The following is a 22053-nucleotide window of genomic DNA, read 5'->3' on the forward strand; positions in this document are numbered from 1 at the left end:
AGTGCACCCTGCACATGCTCAGAGGCACCATCTTTCCTTCACATGTCGCAGGGCAGACCCTTTCAGAAAGAGGGTGGTGGAGCTTGAACTCAAGACATGCGTTAACCTCTAACAACAATGGGACAAACAGCAGAGGGGGTGCCCTGTGCAGCAGCAGCACCCCAACTTTTTGACCAAAGGGGAGGGCAGCATGGGCGTAGGAAGGGGGGTACAGCTGCCCCTATAAATCAAGTCTTTTTAAAAAAATAATAATTTTATTGCATTTTCAATATTATCATGATCAGAGTTTCAGTACATAATTCAATAAACCCAAGCATTGCTCTAACAGAGCATCGACCTCCCCTGCCCCTCTTTCTGACTTCCATACATAATTACCTTATTCTTAGCATATCTATAACCACTTTTTTTTTACCTTCTCTCTCGTTTTTGTATTTCCCCTCATTAAATGTAAATCAGCCCCGTCAAGCAAGTCAATAAATAAAAACTTAACTATAATAAAATAAGTAAATAATAAAAAATACTTAACTGGCCAACTGAGTTGCAGATAACTCGGTTCTGCCCCCCCCAACCCCCCAAAAATTAAATCCTGGAGGGCGGCCTACAAAAAAGCACACTCCCCCCCCCCAACAACGACCCCGCTTGGGAGGCACGACAAGCGAGCTTTAGAGACCCCCTCGACGGTGTGAGGGAGGAGGTGGGGAGGGATTTGAACCCAGGCCTTCCTCGACGTCCCTATCCCGGCACTCTAACCGCGGCACCGCCCCCGCCCGCGCCCCGTTCGACGGCAGAAAGTCGTCGCGAGCAGCTCGGCCTCCAGCGCCGTCGAGGCCCCCGCCGCCGCCGCCGTGGGCCATGTGCCCCCCGGAGGCCCTCCGCGCCCTGCTGCAGAGGCGCCCGAAGGTTCTGCCGCCGGCGAAGGAGGCGAAGGGCGGGCGTCGGAGGTGGCGGTGGTGGCCGGCCCGCTGCTTGCCCGTGTGGTCGGGGATGTCCCGCGGCGCCAGCGCCGGCCCTTCCTCGTCGTCCTCGTCTTCGTCCTCGTCCTCCACGTGCTGCTCCTCGCGCAGGGCGGAGCAAGCCCGCGGCCCCTTCGGCGAAGAGCAGTTCCTGGCCGTTTGCCGGGAGTCGACCAAGCCCCGGGAAGCGGCCAGGGCCGCCTGGGAGCTCATGGCCGAGACCGCCAGCTTCTGCATCTTCCGGCTCTTCGACGAGGTGCGACGGCGGCTAGGGGCGACGGCGCTGCGGCCGGACCACAAGGGAAGGGGGGCGGGGGAAAGGGCCGCCGAGGCCTAGGCGTAGCAAGGGAGCCTGAGGGACCGGCGTCGCGTTGCCGTGGAAACGCGAGGGAAAGAGGAGGCCTCCAACTGTTTGGGGACTACAATTCCCGCCATCCCCGGCCACTGGTCCTGCTAGCTAGGGATGATGGGAGTTGTAGTCCAACAACAGCTGAGGGCCCAAGGTTGAGAAACACCAGGGTTGCCCCTACTTGGGACTCCAGCTGTTTTTGTGGCAGTTCCCTCCATCCCCAGCTACTGGTCCTGCTAGCTAGGGATGATGGGAGTTGTAGTCCAATAACAGCTGGGGGCCCAAGGTTGAGAAACACTAGGCCAAGTTGCCCATACTTGGGTCTCCAGCTGTTTTTGGTGTTTTTTAAAAGATATTTATTGAGATTTTCCACCTTAATACATTAAAAAATCAAAAAAACAAAAAACAAAAAAGTTAAAAACACATAAAGTTTACAATCCGTATTTTCAATAACATATTTCCCTGACTTCCCCACACCTCCCCTTCTTATATTCCAATTCAAATTGTTAGTTCAACAAGTTCTTATCCCCAATTTTTGACCTTTTTATATTTAATTCATTTTAGAAAAAACAATTTTAACTTATAAACATCAATATTTGTACATCAGTGCTCATTCTTAAAACCTTTTTCTAAAGTCGACCCAAATTCCCTTCCACGAATTCCCCAATTTTCATACTAATAACAAAACAAAATTTAAAAAACAGATTATAATTGTGCACCCTTTGGATTCCCACCCCCCCCTTTCCCGGTTTCGATCCCCAACAAATGTCCATCAGTCTTAGTAGACTAAGCCTGGCGACCTCACGTCCGAGGCTCTTAATTCTCTCTCAGTTCCTCTCTGCCGGTTTTTTTGATAGTCCTTAGTATTAAACACCAGATATCGGAGAAGCTCTGTCCCAATAGGGTCCATGTTTCTTCCAGCCAGACCTCCATACTTAAAAGTGGAGCCCGAATCTTGTTTCTTACTCCTTTTAAGTCCAAATGTCCCGAAAGCTCCAACTTCCACCTTGATCAAATTTGTAATCCATAGGTCTTCAGATCTCCACATAAGGAGATCTCTCCATTCCTCAATCTCCAATTCAGACCAGATTTTCATCATCCAGTACTTATTTTCCTTTGTAACCATCATGTCAGGCCTCTGGCTCTCCTTTGTCATCTGCAACATTACATCTCCTCCTTCCTTTTCCTCAGAAACAACGTATATCTCTTTCTCCACACTCTCAAATCTCTCAAGTTTCTCTTCTTGTCCAGCTGCATGAACTTCCTGAGTCAAATCCTTATCAAATTCAATGAATTTGTGTACTGTTAAGTCCAGAGTTGCAACATTGGTAGCCAAAACACCAATTTGGCCTTGTAACTTTCCCAAGAGAAGAAACACTCTGTCCAATTTAGCTTGAATTTTTCCTCCTTCAGCCATTCTTGTAATGTCCCAAAACCCCCTCTAGAGGGATTTTGGTTACTTAATCTTCCTTCCAGTTCAAATCCAAAAATCAAGTTAGTTTGTATCAGTTCTTCCTTGTTTTCAACAAAATATAAGCAAATTGTAACAAGTATATCCAGCAGAGACAGCAGAAACAAAGTTCTCTTTTTCCTTCTTGACAGCTAATTTGACAGCTGTCAAACTCTTCTATATCTCCTCAACAGGCTCTCTCGCGGATCACTCCCGGGTCCGGGGTGGCGGCACTTCAGCTCTCAAAATTAGCTCTTATCCTCCAGTAAAATTACTTATACTGCCAAATCGTGAAATTAATGTCTTTTACCCAATAAAGAAGAAGAAGTTCTCTCGACCTTAGTTAACTAGTCCTTGCTTTAAATTATTTACAAGACGGGGAGACGGACTTCCTGTTTGCGCCTTCCCCGATCGTGCCTAATTAAAAAAAAAAAATTTTCTTTGCAAATCCAATTTCCGTACTACTCACGGGTTGTTGCTTTTAAAGTCCAATTGTTCACAAGAAGAAGTCAGCGCTCTCCGACCATGGCATGCGGCTTCACTCCGCAGGAGAAGCAGTCGACTCTCAGCACCGCGCCACTCGCCCCGTCCCCCGTTCCGAAGCCTTTAAAAAGGCTCCTTCGCGGGTCGGGGGGCGCAAATGGTGCCCGCCGAGTCACCAGGTTCACAGGCTTCAGCGCCTGTGATTTCTGAGGGTCCCCGCGTCGCCGCAGCGGCAAGACCCAAATCCTGCGGAGCCGATTCCTTTCGGAGCTCGGAGGGAATCCGCCATTAGTTGATGGCGCTAACCCGGAAGTCTCTCCAGCTGTTTTTGTGGCAGTTCCCACCATTCCCTGCTGCTGATCCTGCTTAGCTAGGGATGATGGGAGTTGTAGTCCAACAACAGCTGGGGGCCCAAGGTTGAGAAACACTAGGGTTGCCCATATTTGGGTCTCCAGCTGTTTTTGTGGCAGTTCCCTCCATCCCCGGCTACTGGTCCTGCTAGCTAGGGATGATGGGAGTTGTAGTCCAACAATAGCTGGGGGCCCAAGGTTGAGAAACACTAGGCCCGGGTTGCCCATATTTGGGTCTCCAGCTGTTCTCGCAGCAATTCCCATCCATTGATCCTGCTAGCTAGGGATGATGGGAATTGTAGTCCAAAAACAGCTGGGGACCCAAGGTAGAGAAACACTGTGTGGGACAGCAGCTCTTTTTGTTAGTCAGACCCCCCTGGCCAAACTTCCACCTGGCCTTTCCTCCACGGTGGCCAGTGGGGCTCCCCTCTCTCATGCCCCGTGGCCCTCACAACAGGCCTGCAAGAGAAAGCTGACTGGCCCCAGGCCATCCTGCTGAGAGCTTTGTTCCTGAGGGGGTTTTGAACCTGAGGCCTCCGTTGCACTTCAAAAACCACTTCCAGCCTTTGGAGGAGTGGGGAATGCATCAGGTTTGCCAACTCCTCTTCTTTACTACAGCCTGCTCTCGTTTGTTGGCCATGTCTCTTCTTCAAAGAAATAGATTACAAAGTTCCTGAACATGTACAAAATGCCTCGCCTTTCTGCTGGGCAACAGCTGTATCAAACAAAACAGGGCTGGCAAGGTAAGGTGATTGCCTCTTGGAGCAGGATCCACAGGGGCAGCAGATCCCAATGTAGATCTTTATTGTTCCTAGGGCTGCCATAAAAAAATCCTGCCCTCCATTATATAGTCCTTCTTTGTTTACCGACACCCACGTAGGAGCAGGGCTTCTTCCTTCCAGGACAGATTACAAGACTTGCTTAGAGGCCTGAACCTCATTTGAAAAATTAAGATCTACTTCCACATCTCTTTTCAGTATTAGATTTTTTGTGAGTGAACTTTAACGGATACGCGTGTAGTATTGTAGTATTGCAAAACATATGCCAGAAGGCGGCCCCTGGCCATTGCATTGTTCCTGTGTACAGGAAAAGCAGAAATCAAAGATGCAGTGATAGGGAACGGCTTACCTGTTGCCTTTCTACCTGTCATGCCGATGTTAGGGACATAATAGCACTGCCAGGAAGGGGGAAAAAACAACTAGTTCATGCATTATGTGACCATGAAATAGACAGGGTCCTCCCTTGAGATGTAGTAGCAGTATTTGGGTATTCCAGATAGGAAGCATAAAATAGGGACTGACAGCTTTCTGTAGAGTACTGATCAGCAACTGACAGCCTGTGGGTCAAACCTGGCTGGGTGTGGAGTGTCCTCTGCTCCCTCCACCTTGCCAGACTTCAAGCAGAAGGGATGTGCGGCACTTACTATGACTATAGAACTTGATTTAGGAAATGAGATTGGCTAATCGTTCTCTAGGGACGCGGGTGGCACTGTGGGTTAAACCACAGAGCCTAGGACTTGCCGATCAGAAGGTCGGCGGTTCGAATCCCCGCGACGGGGTGAGCTCCTGTTGCTCGGTCCCAGTTCCTGCCCACCTAGCAGTTCGAAAGCACATCAAAGTGCAAGTAGATAAATAGGTACCGCTCCGGTGGGAAGGTAAACAGCGTTTCCGTGTTCGCCAGAAGTGGCTTAGTTATGCTGGCCACATGACCCGGAAACTGTACGCCGGCTTCCTCGGCCAGTAAAGCAAGATGAGCGCCGTAACCCCAGAGTCGGTCATGACTGGACCAAGGGGTCCCTTTACCTTTACCCCCTCCTCAAAGTGATCCTCCTGTAAAACTACTTACAGTCCAGACAGATTAAGGATTAAATTGCTATATATTTCCATTTGAAATGGAACGGTGGAGACCTGCATCTCAAGGGTGCTTCTGGATTTAGATTGACAAGAATTTTGCTGTAACCATAGTGGGGTTAGCTCCATTTTTCATGGGTGTTCTGCTTCTGTGTCATCCCGTCCTTCATGACCTTTCATGATCCCGAGGCTTCTATTTTCTTTTAGTCTTCTGCTTCCCAGACCTGAGAGGAGATGAGACTTGAGTACTAACAGCTGGACTTTGTCTTGTTTAACCATGGGGGTGCACCACAGTTGTCTGTTTTTCTTTTCCCTTGCTCCCTTTCACAGGAAGTTTTGTAGGGCAATGTTTGAGAACCTGTGCTGATCTAATCCTTGGTGCAAGGATTAGCTATTTCTTTTTCTTTTTCCAGCATCCTTGAATGGGTCAGGGAGGTGGGCAGAATGCCAGGAGTACAGACACAGACAGAGTTTATTCTTTCCCTCCCTTCCAAAGCAGTTTGTGTCCTTGGAAAAACTGCATTTTTTTAAATCTACAAACTCCTCTCCTTTTTTGTCCCTTGCTGAAAGAGTCCCCTTACTGGAGTGGGCTTGAGAGTTAGAAGACGAACAATATTTATTTTCTAAACACTGCAACCTACTTTCAAGTAGCTTGTTTTCCGGAAGATTTCTACTTGCTGCTCTTGTGTGTTCAAATTTACTCCATTTAATTTCTTGTCATGAGCTTATTTACTCAGGTAGAAAAGTACCATGCTCCTATCTTGGCCGTCGGCTAGTGTGGGCCTCTACTTAGCTCCATCCTTATTTCAGACATCATGATATATCGCTATGTTGAAAACCAGGTATCACCCAGCCCTAGATGGCAGCAACCACGCCACTCATAATTCATTGCTGAAGCCTGTATGCCAGTCCTTGCCATCATATTCCTAGATCTGTCTGGCCCAGATCTGTCTGTTTTAAATTGATTTCATTCTTGTATACGTTTGAGGACAAATCCCAGCCTCCTCAGCACAGATTTCAGACTGCTTCCGCTTCAGGATAAACAGCTGGCCAACTCAGCAGGGCATTCTGCCTTGAAATACTGAAATACTGAAGCCCTGCTGGTTTATTGGCCAAGAGGAAAACTTTGTGGGCTGCCTGTGGTCAGAGACAGCGTGATTCAAGCAGCTGGCAGAAATGCCTGGAAGTGGAGTCTAGCGCAGGCAGGAAGCCCAATTCTTTACCAACCGAAGTGCTATCAAAATTGGGACGTGCGTTGGTGGAATGCTTGAAGCCTCTGCTATTTTGGTGTGTGTTGCATGGCCCTGTGTATTAGATACGACAGGAATTTGGATAATTCGGGGCTTGGAAGTACAGTGGTACCTTGGGTTAAGTACTTAATTCGTTCTGGAGGTCCGTTCTTAACCTGAAACTGTTCTTAACCTGAAGCACCACTTTAGCTAATGGGGCCTCCTGCTGCCGGCGCGTCACCAGAGCACGATTTCTGTTCTCATCCTGAAGCAAAGTTATGAACCCGAGGTACTATTTCTGGGTTAGTGGAGTCTGTAACCTGAAGCGTATGTAACCTGAAGTGTATGTAACCCGAGCTACCACTGTAATGTATTTTAAATGCTAGGTTGTTTTGTTGGTGTGATAATTCTGTCCAGTCAGCAAATTCTGACATGGATCGAGAACAATTTCACACGTGGCTTGTATGTTTAATTTGTTTTTTTAATGGGAATACAAGATCTGCATTGGTCAGACTGATGACTGAAATGAGAAATGCCTCTCTTCTGATTTCTCTTCTACTATAGGAACAATCACACTGTCATCCCAGTGAGGCTCAAAGGCCATTTAAGTCCTGCCTGGGAGGTCATTCTAAGTTTACATGGTGATTGTTTGGAGACTGAAATGCAGTATCATCCCTCAAGAAGAAAGTAGGCAGATGTCATACTTGGCTCGGTTTTAAAGGAAGCAATTTGTTGTATTTGTTTTATCAAAAGAAACACTGCAGTTTGTAGACATATGCCAGCAGCGAAAGTTAAAACAGGTTGGCAGGTAGCATAAGTGGTGGAATCTATCTAGTACAGTGGTACCTTGGTTGACGAACTTAATCGGTTCCGGAAGTCCGTTCTTAAACCAAAGTGTTCTTAAACCAAGACGTGCTTTCCCATTGCAGCGGGGGACTCAATTTACAAATGGAACACACTCAACAGGAAGCGAAACATGGTTCTTATTCTAAGGCAAAGTTCACAAACCAAAACACCTACTTCCAGGTTTGCAGCGTTCTTAATCCAAGTTCATAAACTAAGCTGTTCTTCAACTAAGGTACTACTGTAATTAGAGGAATGCAAAATAAGTAGGCGCATGGATGTTGGGATTACATAGCTTTTCTTCACATATTTGCACTTCTTTTTAATTAGGGTTGGCTTGTTAATTCTCTGATGGACAGCTTTTTTAACTATTGTAGTAGTATCATACTGTGGTAACCCATGGTAGCATGCTTTGGTCTGGCCTTTGACGCCTGAGATATACAATTTTAGGACCCACCCTATTTTTGTGGGTTTTTTGGGGGGTGTAATTGTAAGTTTTTAAAACGTTTAATGTTGTATTTTAAATTGTTGTAACCTGCCCTGGGACCATAGGGTGAAGGTTGGGTAATAAAATTATAGTAATAATAATTTAGCAGTTTGCAAACATGCCTGAGGAACAGAGGATTGGAAACGAAACCTGGAATGTTAAGGGTTCTAGCAAGTGTCCCAGAGTTGCTTTAAAAAAGAAAAAAAGAGAGGCTTTGCTTCCTGACTAAAACCAGCTTTATTGCAGACTACGAATAAACAAATCTATAAAATAAACCAGAAAGCAAAAGCTCTCAAAGTGTCCAAAATATTTTGTAACCCACACCTCTCTTTTTGCTTTTAAAGAAATCTCTGCAACTGTAGCAACTTTGGTAGAAATCTCTAAATACAGGAAAGTCTTTTCGTGGTGGAAAGTAACTAACGCTGCCAGAGCAGTGGGATCATACTAAAATCTAGACTAGCTATAGGCGGTGGTTTGTCTTTTGAATTTATTGTTTTCAAAATGCAGACTAATGTTTAACAATTTTGTTTTGTTTTCTTACTGCGATGGTCCAGTCTGAGAACACTTTATGGTAACTATGTTTTCCAGCCTTCTAAACAAACATCTCCTGTAATCTGCAGGCACGTCATAATCTCACTTTCAGTTGATATTCACATTCCTTTCGTACAGGAAAATAGGTTTGCTAACCTTTGAAAGCTCAGATTATCTGAGATATTGCAAGGCTTGTGAACTAAAACCACAACTAAAACCATCTGTTGTGGTAGATGATGGTCTAGACTCTGGACTCTTGTAATGTTCGGCAGTAAAGGGTAGTCCTTTAAATAAATGGAGGTAGAGCAATTTTACAGAGTGTAAAATTTCAGGAATCACTCTTAAATAATTGCAGGCTTGATGTATCTTTGGAAAATAGAGCTCCGGAGGGCGTAGGCTTGGGTGGAGGTCTACTTCACATTGCCAGAATTTGTTTGTGAAGCAGTGTTGTAATGCCTTATTACAAAATGCTGTGTGAGTCATGCCGTATCTTTATTTTAAATATTTCCTTTCTTTAAATGTTGGGTTCATAAAGGGTCTAGCTGACGGTGCTGAAGGATGAAGTGATGTTTATTGAATGCGAAAGTTCATGATAACAGAGCTCTGTTAAAAAATATTTTACAGAATACAAGACTGAAAAGGGTAAAAGGTACCGTATTTTTCGCTCTATAAGACGCACCGGACCACAAGACGCACCTAGTTTTTGGAGGAGGAAAACAAGGAAAAAAATATTCTGAATCTCAGAAGCCAGAACAGCAAGAGGGATCGCTGTGCAGTGAAAGCAGCAATCCCTCTTGCTGTTCTGGCTTCTGGGATAGCTGCATAGCCTGCATTCGCTCCATAAGACACACACACATTTCCCCTTACTTTTTAGGAGGGAAAAATTGAGTCTTATAGAGCAAAAAATACGGTAGTTTAAATTCCATTCACGTGTACTGTGCTTTGACATTTTTGCATCTCCTCGATGAATTAGACCCCGAAAAACTTCTGTTTCTGCAATTGGTATTGCTAGCAAATAATGCAACTCTCTGAACAAAGGGTTATCCACCTCTTAGTGTAAGGGTTATTTGATTTGTGGAGAGGGCTCCACTAAGTCAGATAAAACAAAATAAATAATGTGAATTTTTCTGGACTGGTCAGGGTGAAGATGGGTGGTGGTGGTTTGGTGGAGTCTAACAAAAGTAGAATACAGTCAGAGTGCTGAAATATATATTTATTGTTTCACTTGACTCTCATAACAGAAGTATGACTCCTGCTGCAGTTTATGTTTCAAAGGATAAAGGGGGATTAGATGCTGATAAGACTTTCATTTGACTATACAGTAGTCTCTGATATTTAAAATAAACAACTGAGTTATATTTACAACACCAACTTATATATAGGATGATTTCTATGGCACCTAGTGTGTAAATATGAGAAAGCATTATTGCTTTTGAGTAATATGTTTAGGGTTATACTGAAAAAAAGATATAGCAGAGAGATTGGTATATATTTTAAGGTAAGTCTGTCATAGGGCAGTCCAGTTCTTTAGGCAAATGGACGAACTCGCCTCTGTTTTAACGCAAACATCACAGAGTATATTTGTATGTTGTAAATGTATTCATTGTACAAGCACAGTGGTGTAAAAGAGTATTTTTGGACATTGCTAGTGCAACCAAGCAAAGGCCTGAAATACAGGATTCTTGATTCTCCCCGACCTGCTCCCTCCTATTGCTCTTGCTTTTTCAGAAATCTGGACTGTACGAGTATAAAGTCTATGCCACTCTTGGTGATTGTTCCCCAGATGTATGTGCAGAAGTGTACATGGATTTAACCTACAGAACACAATGGGACCGGTATCTTAGAGGTCAGTAAATTATTCAAGACCAAAATGTCATTTTCTTTGGTCGCTGTGATAGGTTCCTTTCCTCCACTCCTTGACCACCATCGTTTTGAAGATTCTTTTACTTTGCTCTTTAAAGTGCTCTGTACAGTTTTTCAGTATGAAAAATGCATGAAGTAGATTTCCATTACCAAAGCATTAATGCTAATATAGTCATCCACTTGTGATGCCCTGAAAAACAAATAAGAAGCAATGTTTTTCTTACTAGCCACTTTTTGTGTTAAAACCAACTTTCTTAGATCCATCAACACTGTTCTCGTGTTGGTTTATGGGTAAATGGACTTGTCTCTTGATCATTATATGACATCTGGGGAATCTGAGGCCTAGTGTTTGATACCCCCTTAATCACCAGTTTTTATTAGATTGTTAGAGCGGTCAGATGCAAAAGCAGAAACTTTAATAGTTTTGGAGGCAAAGGGAATCACATGTGTTATGCAAGCCACATCTGCTGAAATTCCCTCTCCTGAATATCGATGAAAAGATGAAGAAGCCTATCCTCTTTTGCAATTGGCTACTATACTGTAAGACCTTCTTTAGCTTTGATCTCTGATTCTAGAGAGAATTTCCCCTTATTTTTGTCCAGTTGGTTGCCTAAAACAATTATAATAATTTTCATTACATGGCTTTCCATTCCTCCAAATCAGGGATGCCCCTATGAAATTTAACTAGTGTTATTGAAATTCTTCAGGTTTCCCTCAGAGTTCCTCATATGTTTTGCATGGGCAGGAGCCTCCACGTTTGCCTCTTAATATCACTAAAGGTGAATTTGGTGGCAACTTAGGGGTGTGTGAAACTGTGAAATAGCATGAGTCCTCTTGGAAGTTATTGTTTTACCTCAACATTAATTCCGATGCAGTTTCGCCTGAGCAAGGACTTCCACTTTTGACTTAAAATTTGCCTTAGGTGAAATTTGTCAGAGGTGGTGTCATGTCATACTGTTGTGTACATCTTTATTTAACGGAATGAGACTTGTGCATTTCCATCCCTATCCTAAACTTCAAAGTTCCGGTTCTCTTCTCCATGTTTAGTTTAAACAAGTGACTATTTGTCTTTCCATATAAACTACACATGAGATCCTTATCTAGTTGTGCAACATATCATATGGTGATCCAGCTGTAGCAGTACAGTGATACCTTGGTTTACAACCATAATCCATTCCGGAGGTCTGGTTGTAAACCAAAACAGGTTGAAACCCAAGGTGCACTTTCGCCATTGGGGCCTCAAAAAATAAAATAAAATGGTTGTAATAAAAAAGAAGAAAGGGTTGTAATAATAATAGAAAAGGGATACGCACTTCAGGGTTTGACGTGATTGTAATCCAAAACGGTTGTAATCCAAAACGGTTGCAAACTAAGGTACCACTGTACCTAAGATTACTCCCTGCTGAAACCACTACAGTCATACCTCGGGTTGAATGTGCTTCGGGATGAGCGCATTTGAGTTGCGCTCCGCAGCAACCCAGAAGTAATGGACCGCGTTACTTTCGGGTTTTGCCACTTGTGCATGCGCAGACGCTCAAAATGACGTCACACGCATGCGCAGAAGCGCCGAAATGTGACACGTGCGGACATGGGTTACGTTTGCTTCTAGATGTGAACGGGGCTCCGGAATGGATCCCATTCGCATCTAGAGATACCACTGTACTCTTGGAGTTCCTTCATGCACAGCTAGTCCTGATGACATGTTTCTGCAGAGACCTTTTAGAAGATAGCATGGCAATGACTTTTCAGCTCCAGAACAAGAGAGCATTTATCAACACATCACACTGAATTTGGTGACATCGATTGATGTTGGAAAGCCATTTATTCTAAGTAGCACCCATGGAAAAGCATTTTAAGATGCATCCTTCCAAAGAAATGGTGCTCTGCTTTTCTTGAGTTGGTGGAAACTGCTTTTCAGCCATCGCCCTCACGCACCTCTTTTGCTCAAGTGATTTAGGACACTGCCTGCCCTGCACTGTCTCTCCATACATTCAATTATAATAGGTTTTTTCTAATTATATATTGAGTTTTCCTTGGTTCACGCTACTAACAGAGCACTTCCAAGTTGCATCAACTGCCCTTCCCTATCATGTAATGGAGATTTTCCCATTATGTTCACATGTATCGATTATATGTTGAAGTTAACTTGAGTGTCCCTTGAGTTACACAGGCAGGGCTTGGTCATCTTGGCTAACTTTTAGCTATTGTGAGATTAATAAGAGCAGATACACTATCTTCCATTGGGATGACACTCTATTGCTGCATGCCACAGACACAAAGGGTGGGGAAGGAAACTCATGACTTCAACATGACAGGGGCAATAGGATATGAATGTCCCCATCTGTAAATGACTCACAATGTCTGATTTGCAGAGCTTCACATATTTTGGCCTACGGTAAGCAGGGAATGTTTCAAATACCTTCCGTTATCCCTTGTGTGATGCCATGCTCACATCTATGTTATCTAATATATCAATATCTATCTATCTATCTATCTATCATCTATCTATCATCTATCTATCTATCTATCTATCATCTATATATATATATATATATAGCATATTAGATGTCCATTGTCATTCAGACAAGATGTTTTCAAAAGGTGAATACTAATATATTTCTGGTGCGCTTCTTAACTTAAGACTGTGGAACTTCCAAAAGAGCAAAGTTTCAATTTGTGTGTGTGTGTGTATAGAAAATATTGCATACTTTGATTAATCAATTTCAAGGAACAAAAGTATGCATTACTATTGTTATTGTTATTAATTTTATACCCCACCTTTTCCCCAACGGGACTCTACATTCACAAGAAGAAACATTTCAATAATTTCCTTTTTTATAATATTTTTTATTAATTTTAACATATAAATTATAAAATGTACCACAAAACTTATCACTTATACAATCTTTTTGGACTTCCATCAGCACCTCTGTTGATCCACCATTTTAACCACTTCTTATGCATTTCTTAACTTTATATTGCCTTTACATCTCTTAACAAATCATCCTCCCCCTTGTCCATTTTTACAATACTTCTAATCATACTCCTCAAAAAACTACTTCTTTCAATAATCTCCAGTGTACTAAAATGAAGCGGCAGATTATTCTAGCAACTTTCGTAATGAATAATGAGATTTTAATATCTATGGGCAGGATTCACCTTAGTGTCTATGCTGGAAGCCTACCGATTGGGCCACTTAGATTAGCAGGGGGAGAAGCAAAATGTCCTTTCAGTAGCAACTTCTCATGTCTTTTTGGTGCTGTACTCCAAGGACCCCCAGTGTGGGAGGGCTTTATGGGGCAGTGAGGAGATTTGGAAAAACAAGCAAACATGTGATCTGAGAACCCATGCATCTCAGTAGGGCACTGTAGCTTATCTCACCATATTTCCCCAGATTTTGAACCCATGGACATTTTGGCAGCCCATGCTTTGATAGTGAGCTTGGAAAGGTTGTTTTGGAAAGGCAATAAAAGGTGAACAAAGGTAAAAATATGAACAGATTTACAGATACCAGAGACATATTAACCAGCAAGCCATCCTCACTTTCCTTAATCTAGGCTATCTCACTCTTCGGGGAATACTGAAAGAAGCTAGACTCTGCAAGTAATAGGATGACCTAAGATACAATAATAGCATGTCTTCTCAAATAATAGGGTTCAGTTTGTCCTTCTGGTATGTGAGAGAACATATCCATTTAAAGTGGAACTCCCTGTATTGCCCATTAAATTGAACATGTCAAATATTACTCTTTTTCTCACACCTTCAATTTTGAGTTTGCTTGCTGCTTAAGATGTAGGAAACTGAATAGGTTGTCAAGTGGCACCAAGTTAATACTCCAGTGACCTCTGGTGGAAAATGTGATATTATTTGGTGTCTTATAGTGGGAACAGCACTATCCATCAAGCAGCTGGCATTACATATTGCATCGCACGGAAATAATGTCTTCCAAGACAATAATTTGTTGTTAGACCCCTTCATATATTTGTGAGGAATACTGGCATCTCAGCATATGTGTCTGCAGCAAAATAGTCCCTCATGCAGCCATTCTCACATTCATTGGAGAAAATACAGCATCTGAAGTGACTTTTATGGTCTGCCTGCCATAGCTAATTGGGACGATAAGGAACTTTAGAGAATACCTTTCCCTGCCCCATTGGAACTTCCCCAACTTTTGAGATCTGTCCATGAAGCCTACCTACTTGAGAAGAAGGCTTAAGTTAGAGCAGGGCTTCCCAAGCCATGGTTTGTGAACTATCAGTGGACGGCAAGAATAATTCAGGTGATCTCTGGCATGTCGGTGTCTGGTTAAATATTGGCGACGACACTCCCACTGCATTAAATATTCATGTTGGTTTTTTAAAATTGCATTTGAATTGCTTCTTTTATTGTAATGTATTGTGTCATGATTGGAATTCTATGGAATACAGTAAAATACAATATATGAGAAATAAAAGAAGCTGTAAAATGCATTTAAAAACTGTATAGCGTCTAGCATGGTGCATTACAAACTGTACAACAGGCAGAAAAAAACCGTGGTCTGCCACAATCTTCATCAGTGATCCATTGGGGGGGCACATTTGGGAATTACTGATTTAGGGCCTTTTCAGTCATGGCACTGCCGTTTTAGAATTCTCTCCTTGATTAGGCCTGGCATCAACTTTCTTTTCTATAGTCCTCGGTAACAAATGTCCTCTCAAGTAATCGGGCTGTTGTAGGCCTGATTTCTCCAAACTGGGTGAAAGAGCACTAATATGGTAAAAGCAGTTCTGTGTTAGCAGGTATCAAATGATGCACACGGGAGAGGAAAATCCTAGTTTCACAAATACACTTGCAGGGTCTGAACAGGTGGTGACAGGCCTGATCAGTAAGGAGGGACATAGTAGAGGTGAATAGGATTTTGCTTAATGTGAAGAAATTTGCCCCCCTCATAATACTGGAACATGGGGTCACCTAAGATCATCTTCTGAGGCCCTTCTTCATGTGCCTCCTCCTCGAGAGGTCCGGAGGGTAGCAACATGAGAGCGGGGTCTTCTCTGCAGTGGCTCCCCATCTGTGGAATGCTCTCCCCAGAGAAGTTGGGTTGTTGTTTTTATTTTATTACATATATTGATCTTTTCTGTGAACCGCCCTGAGACCTCTGGGTATAGGGCGGTATATAAACTCAATAGATAATCATATTAAAACAATAATCTAATGAAATTTAATGTTGGAAGATATAGGGGAGACAAAAGGAAATCTTCACACAACCCACTGTTAGATGGGCATTTGCTACCGCAAGATATGACACTACCCACTGACTTGAATGGTTTTAAAGGGGTTTTAGACAAATAGTGGGGGATAACTTTATGAATGGCTACTGGCCGTGCTACTGTATTTGCCTCTGGTGCCTCTGAACATTAGTTACTGGGGGAACACAAGTTGGGAGAGTCCTGCTTGTGAGTTTGCCATACACATTTGGATGGCCATTGTGAGAACAGGATGATTGACTAGATGAGCTTTTGGGTCATATTCTTTAAAAAAGAACCAATTATGTCTATCCCTTTGTGCCGGACCCTTGTTGAGGTCTGACACATACACAGTTATGATTCGTGTCTGACTCCTTTCACATTTTCAATTCACCAAATGCATTGAAAACCTTATGTAAGTCCAGCTGAATAAAACATAGTCTGCATCTAACACATTTCCCCTCCGATTTTTAGATATAAGTGAGAAACCTTTTGAGGGCAGAACAGTAATCCACTGGGAAGTGAAGTTCCCTTTCCCCATGGCAAATAGAGATGTATCCTTTCAAGTCTTGGGTTGCAGTTTTGCTCTTAATATTTGAGGCCGCAAACTCCTCACAGCACAGTTCTGCAAGTTTAAATGAGGTAAAAAAAATTGACTCTTAAGGGAAAAGAAAAAGTTAAGACTTTGATGCGCATTCTTGTGAACCATATTCTGTCATACCCTTTGAGGAGCAAAAACTAATGCAGGCTTCTTGAAACAGGATTGCTTTTCGTATTTGCACCAGTATACCTTCTGTCTCGATTATATGTGCATATTATATATACAGGCACATCCTGATTATTTCTTAAACTTCAGCTTAGTATGTTTTCATTCGTGAGCGTAAAGATATGGAACTTGAAGGGAAGAAGATATATGTTATATTGGCTAAAAGCGTGAATACCTCTAAATTCCCAGAGAAGACTGGGATTGTTAGGGTAAAGAATTATAAACAATGTGTGGCCTTTGAAAGCGATGGCAAGAAAGGCTCCAAAGGTAAGAAATCAGTAAAGAACTTTATAGAAATACCTGCTTAGAGCTAGATATGAGGAGAAAGTTCAATTCACATTTGAAGGTGAACCTACCTAATACACACTTTTCAAAATAAGGCACAAACCCAAAGCAGAGCTATCCTTTGAAATTTGCATTACTCTGAATTTTGCAATAGTTTCCCAGCCAAGTAACATGTACACAAATTCATTTTTCAGGATACAGTGTGCATATAAATGCACATATTAAAGAAAACAATATACAGAAATGTATTATATTAGGGGAAGTTGCTTGCAAATCTTATTTATATTTATTTAACTTTTTTTTTTACTCTGCTTGACTGTAAACACAACAACCTCTAAGCAGTTTACAACAGTATAAAAACATTAAGAATTATTGATTAAAAGTGTATACTTGTCAAAACGACATGCAACAATGTGCTTATTTTGAGAGCTTTGCACTACAATGTTGGCAAATTTTGCTGATTATTTTAGAAAACCAATTTACAAATTGCTACAGAAGTGTGCAAAATGATTGGGAGAAACAGAAAATTGTCAACTGCAAATGGCAGATACGCCCATCCCTTTTTAGAGCAGAAATGTTAAATTTACAAGTTAGGGTTGTGAAAAACATATTCACTTGCTTTTTTAACACTAACAAATTTTGCTAAGATTGAAAGCAGGATAGTTGAACAGGTGTGTACAAAATAACACTAGAGGCTTGCATCCAATATTTTGGGTGGTTAATTCTTATGCACACATGTTTGCTCATCCCAGCCAACTAATTTGTGTAATCTGGTAACAGGAGTTGCTTAACCACAATGTGATCAGACCAGATTTGTATAAATTCTTTAGGGGCAAAATTAGTGATGGCATGATCATTCTTTATTCTGTAGAAGTAAATACCTGCGGGGAGAGAAATTTGTTTCAGGACTGTGGCGGTTATAGGAAAATTAATGATTAACTCTTTGTTAAACCCCACAGTGCTTTTTTGAATCTCCTCCACTGTGGCTGCTATTTGCATAGAGAAGAAAGCTGCCATTGGCACCAGTGGAAGTTTTTGTCCCAAGGAACATAGCAGCCACTAGGGGCATGTGGTGTGTGATCCCGATTGGACTGAAGTGGAGACAACAAGTTAAATCCCCTCTTTACCACCTCCCCAGCCCAGTCATATCGCTTCTAGCTTTGTGGTTCTTGTCATACCTCGTTTCTAAGACTAGGAAAACTTGCAGATGCCCCATTAATGTGCAAAGTTGACTTCTGATGCAGACATTTCAGTTCTGCTAATGGGTTCAAGTATCCTAGGCCCTAACTATTCATAATTCTTTCTAATAGAAATTTTTGCAGGGTTGGGGTTGGCAGGGGGAATCGTTTGTTGTTGTATGCACAATCCCTTCCTCTTGGTGATCAAAGAGAGAAAAATTACATGTGGTTGGATATGCGCAAAAGTGGCAGAGCTTGCTGAAACTGGGGAACTTCCCTTCCAACTCTGCAGCAGGCCTCTATAACTCCAGAGATGAAACCAAGAAGGATTTTTGAGGCCTCTGTCAGTTTAGCTGACAGTTTAGCAGAGCTGAATGCGAATAAAGTGTTTTCCTTTCACTGCTGCTTTTTGCAGCTATTGACCTGGGACCAGACAATGTACAATTAGTTCTGAACTTACAGGGACAGCAGTTGGGTGTACAAAACACTGCACACTTGAAGAGGGTGGAGGAGAAGAGCTTTTTGGGGAAAGAAAAAAAACAACTCTCGCAGTCATGCAGACATTCAGAAACCGTTTAGGGGTTTCAGCAAATATATCTGATATCATGGGATGGAACAGTGGAAAACTCCAGAGAAATAAGGGAATAAATTCTGCACATTTATGGTTCTAAATAACAACACTAAAAGCAGCTTAGATAGCTGCTAGTCAGGTGACCACAAAATAGATATATAAATGAATAGCTGCTGTTGCTTAAATAAGATTTCTGCCTCTTTTCTTCCTTTCTTTTGCTTTGAAGTTTTCATGTCATACTTTGATGACCCTGGTGGCAAGGTTCCTTCGTGGCTTGTCAACTGGGGAACCAAGGTAAGCAGGGGGCTGGAATTTGTAGGGAACCAACTCAGTGGGCTATGCCCATGGCTTTTCTGGACGGATTCTATGTTGCCAGCACTGTAGGCAGAACTACAGGTACTGAAAGGGGAAGAGTCATAGAATTGTAGCATTGGAAGGGACCCCAAGGCTCATCTAGTCCAACCCCCTGCAAAGCAGGACTCTCAGCTAAAGCACCCATGATAGATGGCCAGCCAACTTCTGTTTTAAAACCTCCAAAGGAGAAGAGTCCACAACCTCCACAGCTCTTTCTGTCAGAATATTTTTCCTGATATTTAGTGGGACTCTCCTTTCTTGTAACTTTGAGCCACTGGTTGAAGTCCTACCCTCTGGAGCAGGAGAAACAAGCTCGTTCCCTCTTCCATGTGACAGCCCTTGAGATATTTGAAGATGGCTATCATATCTTCTCTCAGTCTCAGAATAGAGCCCAGAGCAACAATCCAGACTTGTTTGTGTCCATTCCCTATTGTCAGTTGCTAGTCTGAGACAATAGCTCTGTTCATGCAGTACTCACCTGAAGGTGGCATCCTGCTAGTGCAGGGGGAAGGGCTGTGCTCTGGGCTCCTCCCACAGCACCAAGTATACTGCCTTAAAGAGGCCAATACTTACAAAACTTTTCTACTGCAGAAATCCCTCAGGGAATGATACACATTTAGGATTTGCTTGTGCATTTCTTTCCCTTTTAATCTTTTCATTTCTATCCTTTCCCTGCCCAGTTAGGTAACTTGTTCAGAGCCTCCAACTCTCACTGATAATATCAAACAAAAACAGTTTCTTCTAAACCTTTGTTTTATGTGCTGCTAGCAGCATGGGATATTGTTTGGATCCTATAAATCTGTATATTTTGAAAGCTGCAAATGGTGGTGGCATGTTGCTACTGTGTAGGAGGGTCACCAGGATTAATGAATTTTAAAAACCAGTTATGAATCCCCCTCTAACCTGGTTTACAATGCTTGTTTAAGCCACAGAGCACAATTACTTTTGTGTTTGAAGTGGCATAGGTGTAACAAACAGCTGAACACCAGTAGTTGCCTACTAGGCCATAAAGTGTAGATGCATAAGTATTCTGTGATCCCTTTCTTTACAGACTGGAGTGCCTAACTTCTTGATTGATATGGAGAAAGCTTGCCACAGTTACCGCAAAAGATAAAACTGCTCCTTGAATGTGATCCAGATTGATAGCTTAAAGGTATATTTTGCATGGATAATGAGCCATGGACACATCACTGAATAACATCTGCCTTTCGGGATAGTAATCATGAGCCATGTAAGTTCCCAGGCATGTGACAATGAAACATATTAAAACTTTTCATTTTTCATTTTCCATCTGTTTGATGCACTGCCATTTAATTTTTTGAGGGCTTTCACGTGTCATTTCAACATTTGAGGCATGCTGTTTGTGGTTCCCCCACCCTCGTGTAATGATCACCTTTGAACACAGGAGCTCTGATGCATCGCTTCAGTAGAGGGAACAGCACTATGCCCAAAGAGTGCTGTGCATGCAGAACTTCTCCCTTCATTGAAACTAGCAGAGAAACCCATATTGCTGTGCACTCTGAGCTCTGCATCAAGATGCTCAAGATAGAAAGTACACTAGCTGTACTTTGGTCGACAGTGCTAAATAGAACTGTTGGATGCCTTTTATTTGATCTCTTCTTAAATAATAATAATAATAATAATAATAATAATAATAATAATAATAATTTATTATTTATACCCCTCCCATCTGGCTGAGTTTCCCCAGCCACTCTGGGCAGCTCCCAATCAAGTGTTAAAAACAGTACAGCATTGAATATTAAAAACTTCCCTGAACAGGGCTGCCTTCAGATGTCTTTTAAAGATAGGATAGCTGCTTCTTTCCTTCACATCTGAAGGGTGGGCGCCACTACCGAGAAGGCCCTCTGTCTGGTTCCCTGTAACCTCACTTCTCGCAATGAGGGAACCGCCAGAAGGCCCTCGGCGCTGGACCTCGATGTCCAGGCTGAATGGTGGGGGTGTAATACACTGTATACACTCCTCCAGGTATACAGGACCAAGGCCATTTAGGGTTTTAGAGGTCAGCACCAACACTTTGAATTGTGCTCAGAAATGTACTGGGAGCCAATTCAGATCTCTCAGGACCGGTGTTATGTGGTCCCAGTGGCCACTCCCAGTCACCAGTCTAGCTGCCACATTCTGGATTAATTGCAGTTTCTGGGTCACCTTCAAAGGTAGCCCCACGTAGAGCACATTGCAGTAGCCCAAGCAGGAGATAACCAGAGCATGCACCACTCTGGCGAGACAGTCCGTGGACAGGTAGGGTCTTAGCCTGCGTACCAGGTGGAGCTGGTAGACAGCCGCCCTGGACACACAATTAACCTGCGCCTCCATGGACAGCTGTGAGTCCAAAATGACTCCCAGGCTGTGCACCTGGTCCTTCAGGGGCACAGCTACCCCATTCAGGACCAGGGAATCCCCCACACCCGCCCGCCCCCTGTCCCCCCAAAACAGTACTTCTGTCTTGTCAGGATTCAACCTCAATCTGTTAGCTGCCATCCATCCTCCAACCGCCTCCTTCTTACTCTGTTCCTCTGCTGTCTTCTAAGAAATGTGACTTAAACAGTTCATTAAAAGCTAAAGTGGACAGTATTTTCAATGAGCAAATGAGATGTTATCTTTTATTGGAATAAATAGTCACAAAACAACTGGCTGACATCCGACGAAAGTTATATAAACCCCACTGACATCCATTAGTTGTGACTAAAGGCTATTAATCTCAGCAGGACATAAACACAATTAACTTCTTCTTTGGGGTTGGGCCCATTGTGCGAAAAGATTTCAAATGTCAAGTTATTCATCTGAGCAAAACAAAAATAATTAGCAATAACTTTGCTAATAACCTTTGAAGGCACACTGGGTAACGCTGTGGGACTTGTTTTTTCTCCGTGTAGTGTGCCTTCCACATTTGATGCCCAGCTTCGCAAATATAACAATACATTCTGTGCCACCGAGACTGGAACAAACGACGTTAGAGTTGAAAAACTGTCTTATTTTCAGATTTTTATATTTCTGCTTGCATCTTCCCTGTTAGGTGGTTTTGGATCACCCAGGCCCAAGACCTAGCAGACAGATCACATGATTTCCTGCCATATCTGTCTGCTTTCTTGGTTCTCAAGAGTTGGTGCCTCATCCAGGTAAACAACACCCTGGGTATATAGCACTGTTTCCCCCCAGTATCAGGAAAAGCTTTTGGAAAAAGAAGAATGCAAAGCCCTGTTGCACACATGTTCGCTGGATCATAGTCATTATGTTTAATCAGCCCAGATAAGTATACGATCTCATG

The 22053-nt window shown here is 42.8% G+C and overlaps 1 protein-coding gene across 2 annotated transcripts; it reads left to right on the forward strand.

Moving 5' to 3' along the window:
- The first annotated feature begins 706 nt into the window (after positions 1–706).
- On the forward strand, positions 707–20055 carry PCTP (phosphatidylcholine transfer protein). Of its 2 annotated transcripts, none has more exons than XM_053375174.1 (6): positions 707–1209; positions 10254–10371; positions 16088–16167; positions 16475–16646; positions 18640–18707; positions 19819–20055. In XM_053375174.1, the coding sequence occupies exons 1-6, from the start codon at positions 853–855 to the stop codon at positions 19879–19881; spliced, it is 858 nt and encodes a 285-aa protein (XP_053231149.1). In that variant the 5' UTR covers positions 707–852; the 3' UTR covers positions 19882–20055. The 2 variants fall into 2 exon arrangements, with proteins under 2 accessions (XP_053231149.1, XP_053231148.1); XM_053375173.1 differs by lacking the exon at positions 707–1209 and adding an exon at positions 6185–6722.
- The last annotated feature ends 1998 nt before the right edge of the window (positions 20056–22053 follow it).

This window comes from Podarcis raffonei, chromosome 2 (assembly GCF_027172205.1).
Source record: "Podarcis raffonei isolate rPodRaf1 chromosome 2, rPodRaf1.pri, whole genome shotgun sequence".
NCBI classification, from domain to species: domain Eukaryota; kingdom Metazoa; phylum Chordata; class Lepidosauria; order Squamata; family Lacertidae; genus Podarcis; species Podarcis raffonei.

Bases quoted from the DNA above. Each gene is read 5' to 3' on its own strand.
- PCTP (XM_053375174.1), top strand. From the start codon at position 853: ATGTGCCCCCCGGAGGCCCTCCGCGCCCTGCTGCAGAGGCGCCCGAAG. The intron at 10,372-16,087 runs GTCAGTAAATTA...TCCGATTTTTAG, and splicing joins ATGGGACCGGTATCTTAGAG to ATATAAGTGAGAAACCTTTT. The intron at 16,647-18,639 runs GTAAGAAATCAG...TTTGCTTTGAAG, and splicing joins TGGCAAGAAAGGCTCCAAAG to TTTTCATGTCATACTTTGAT.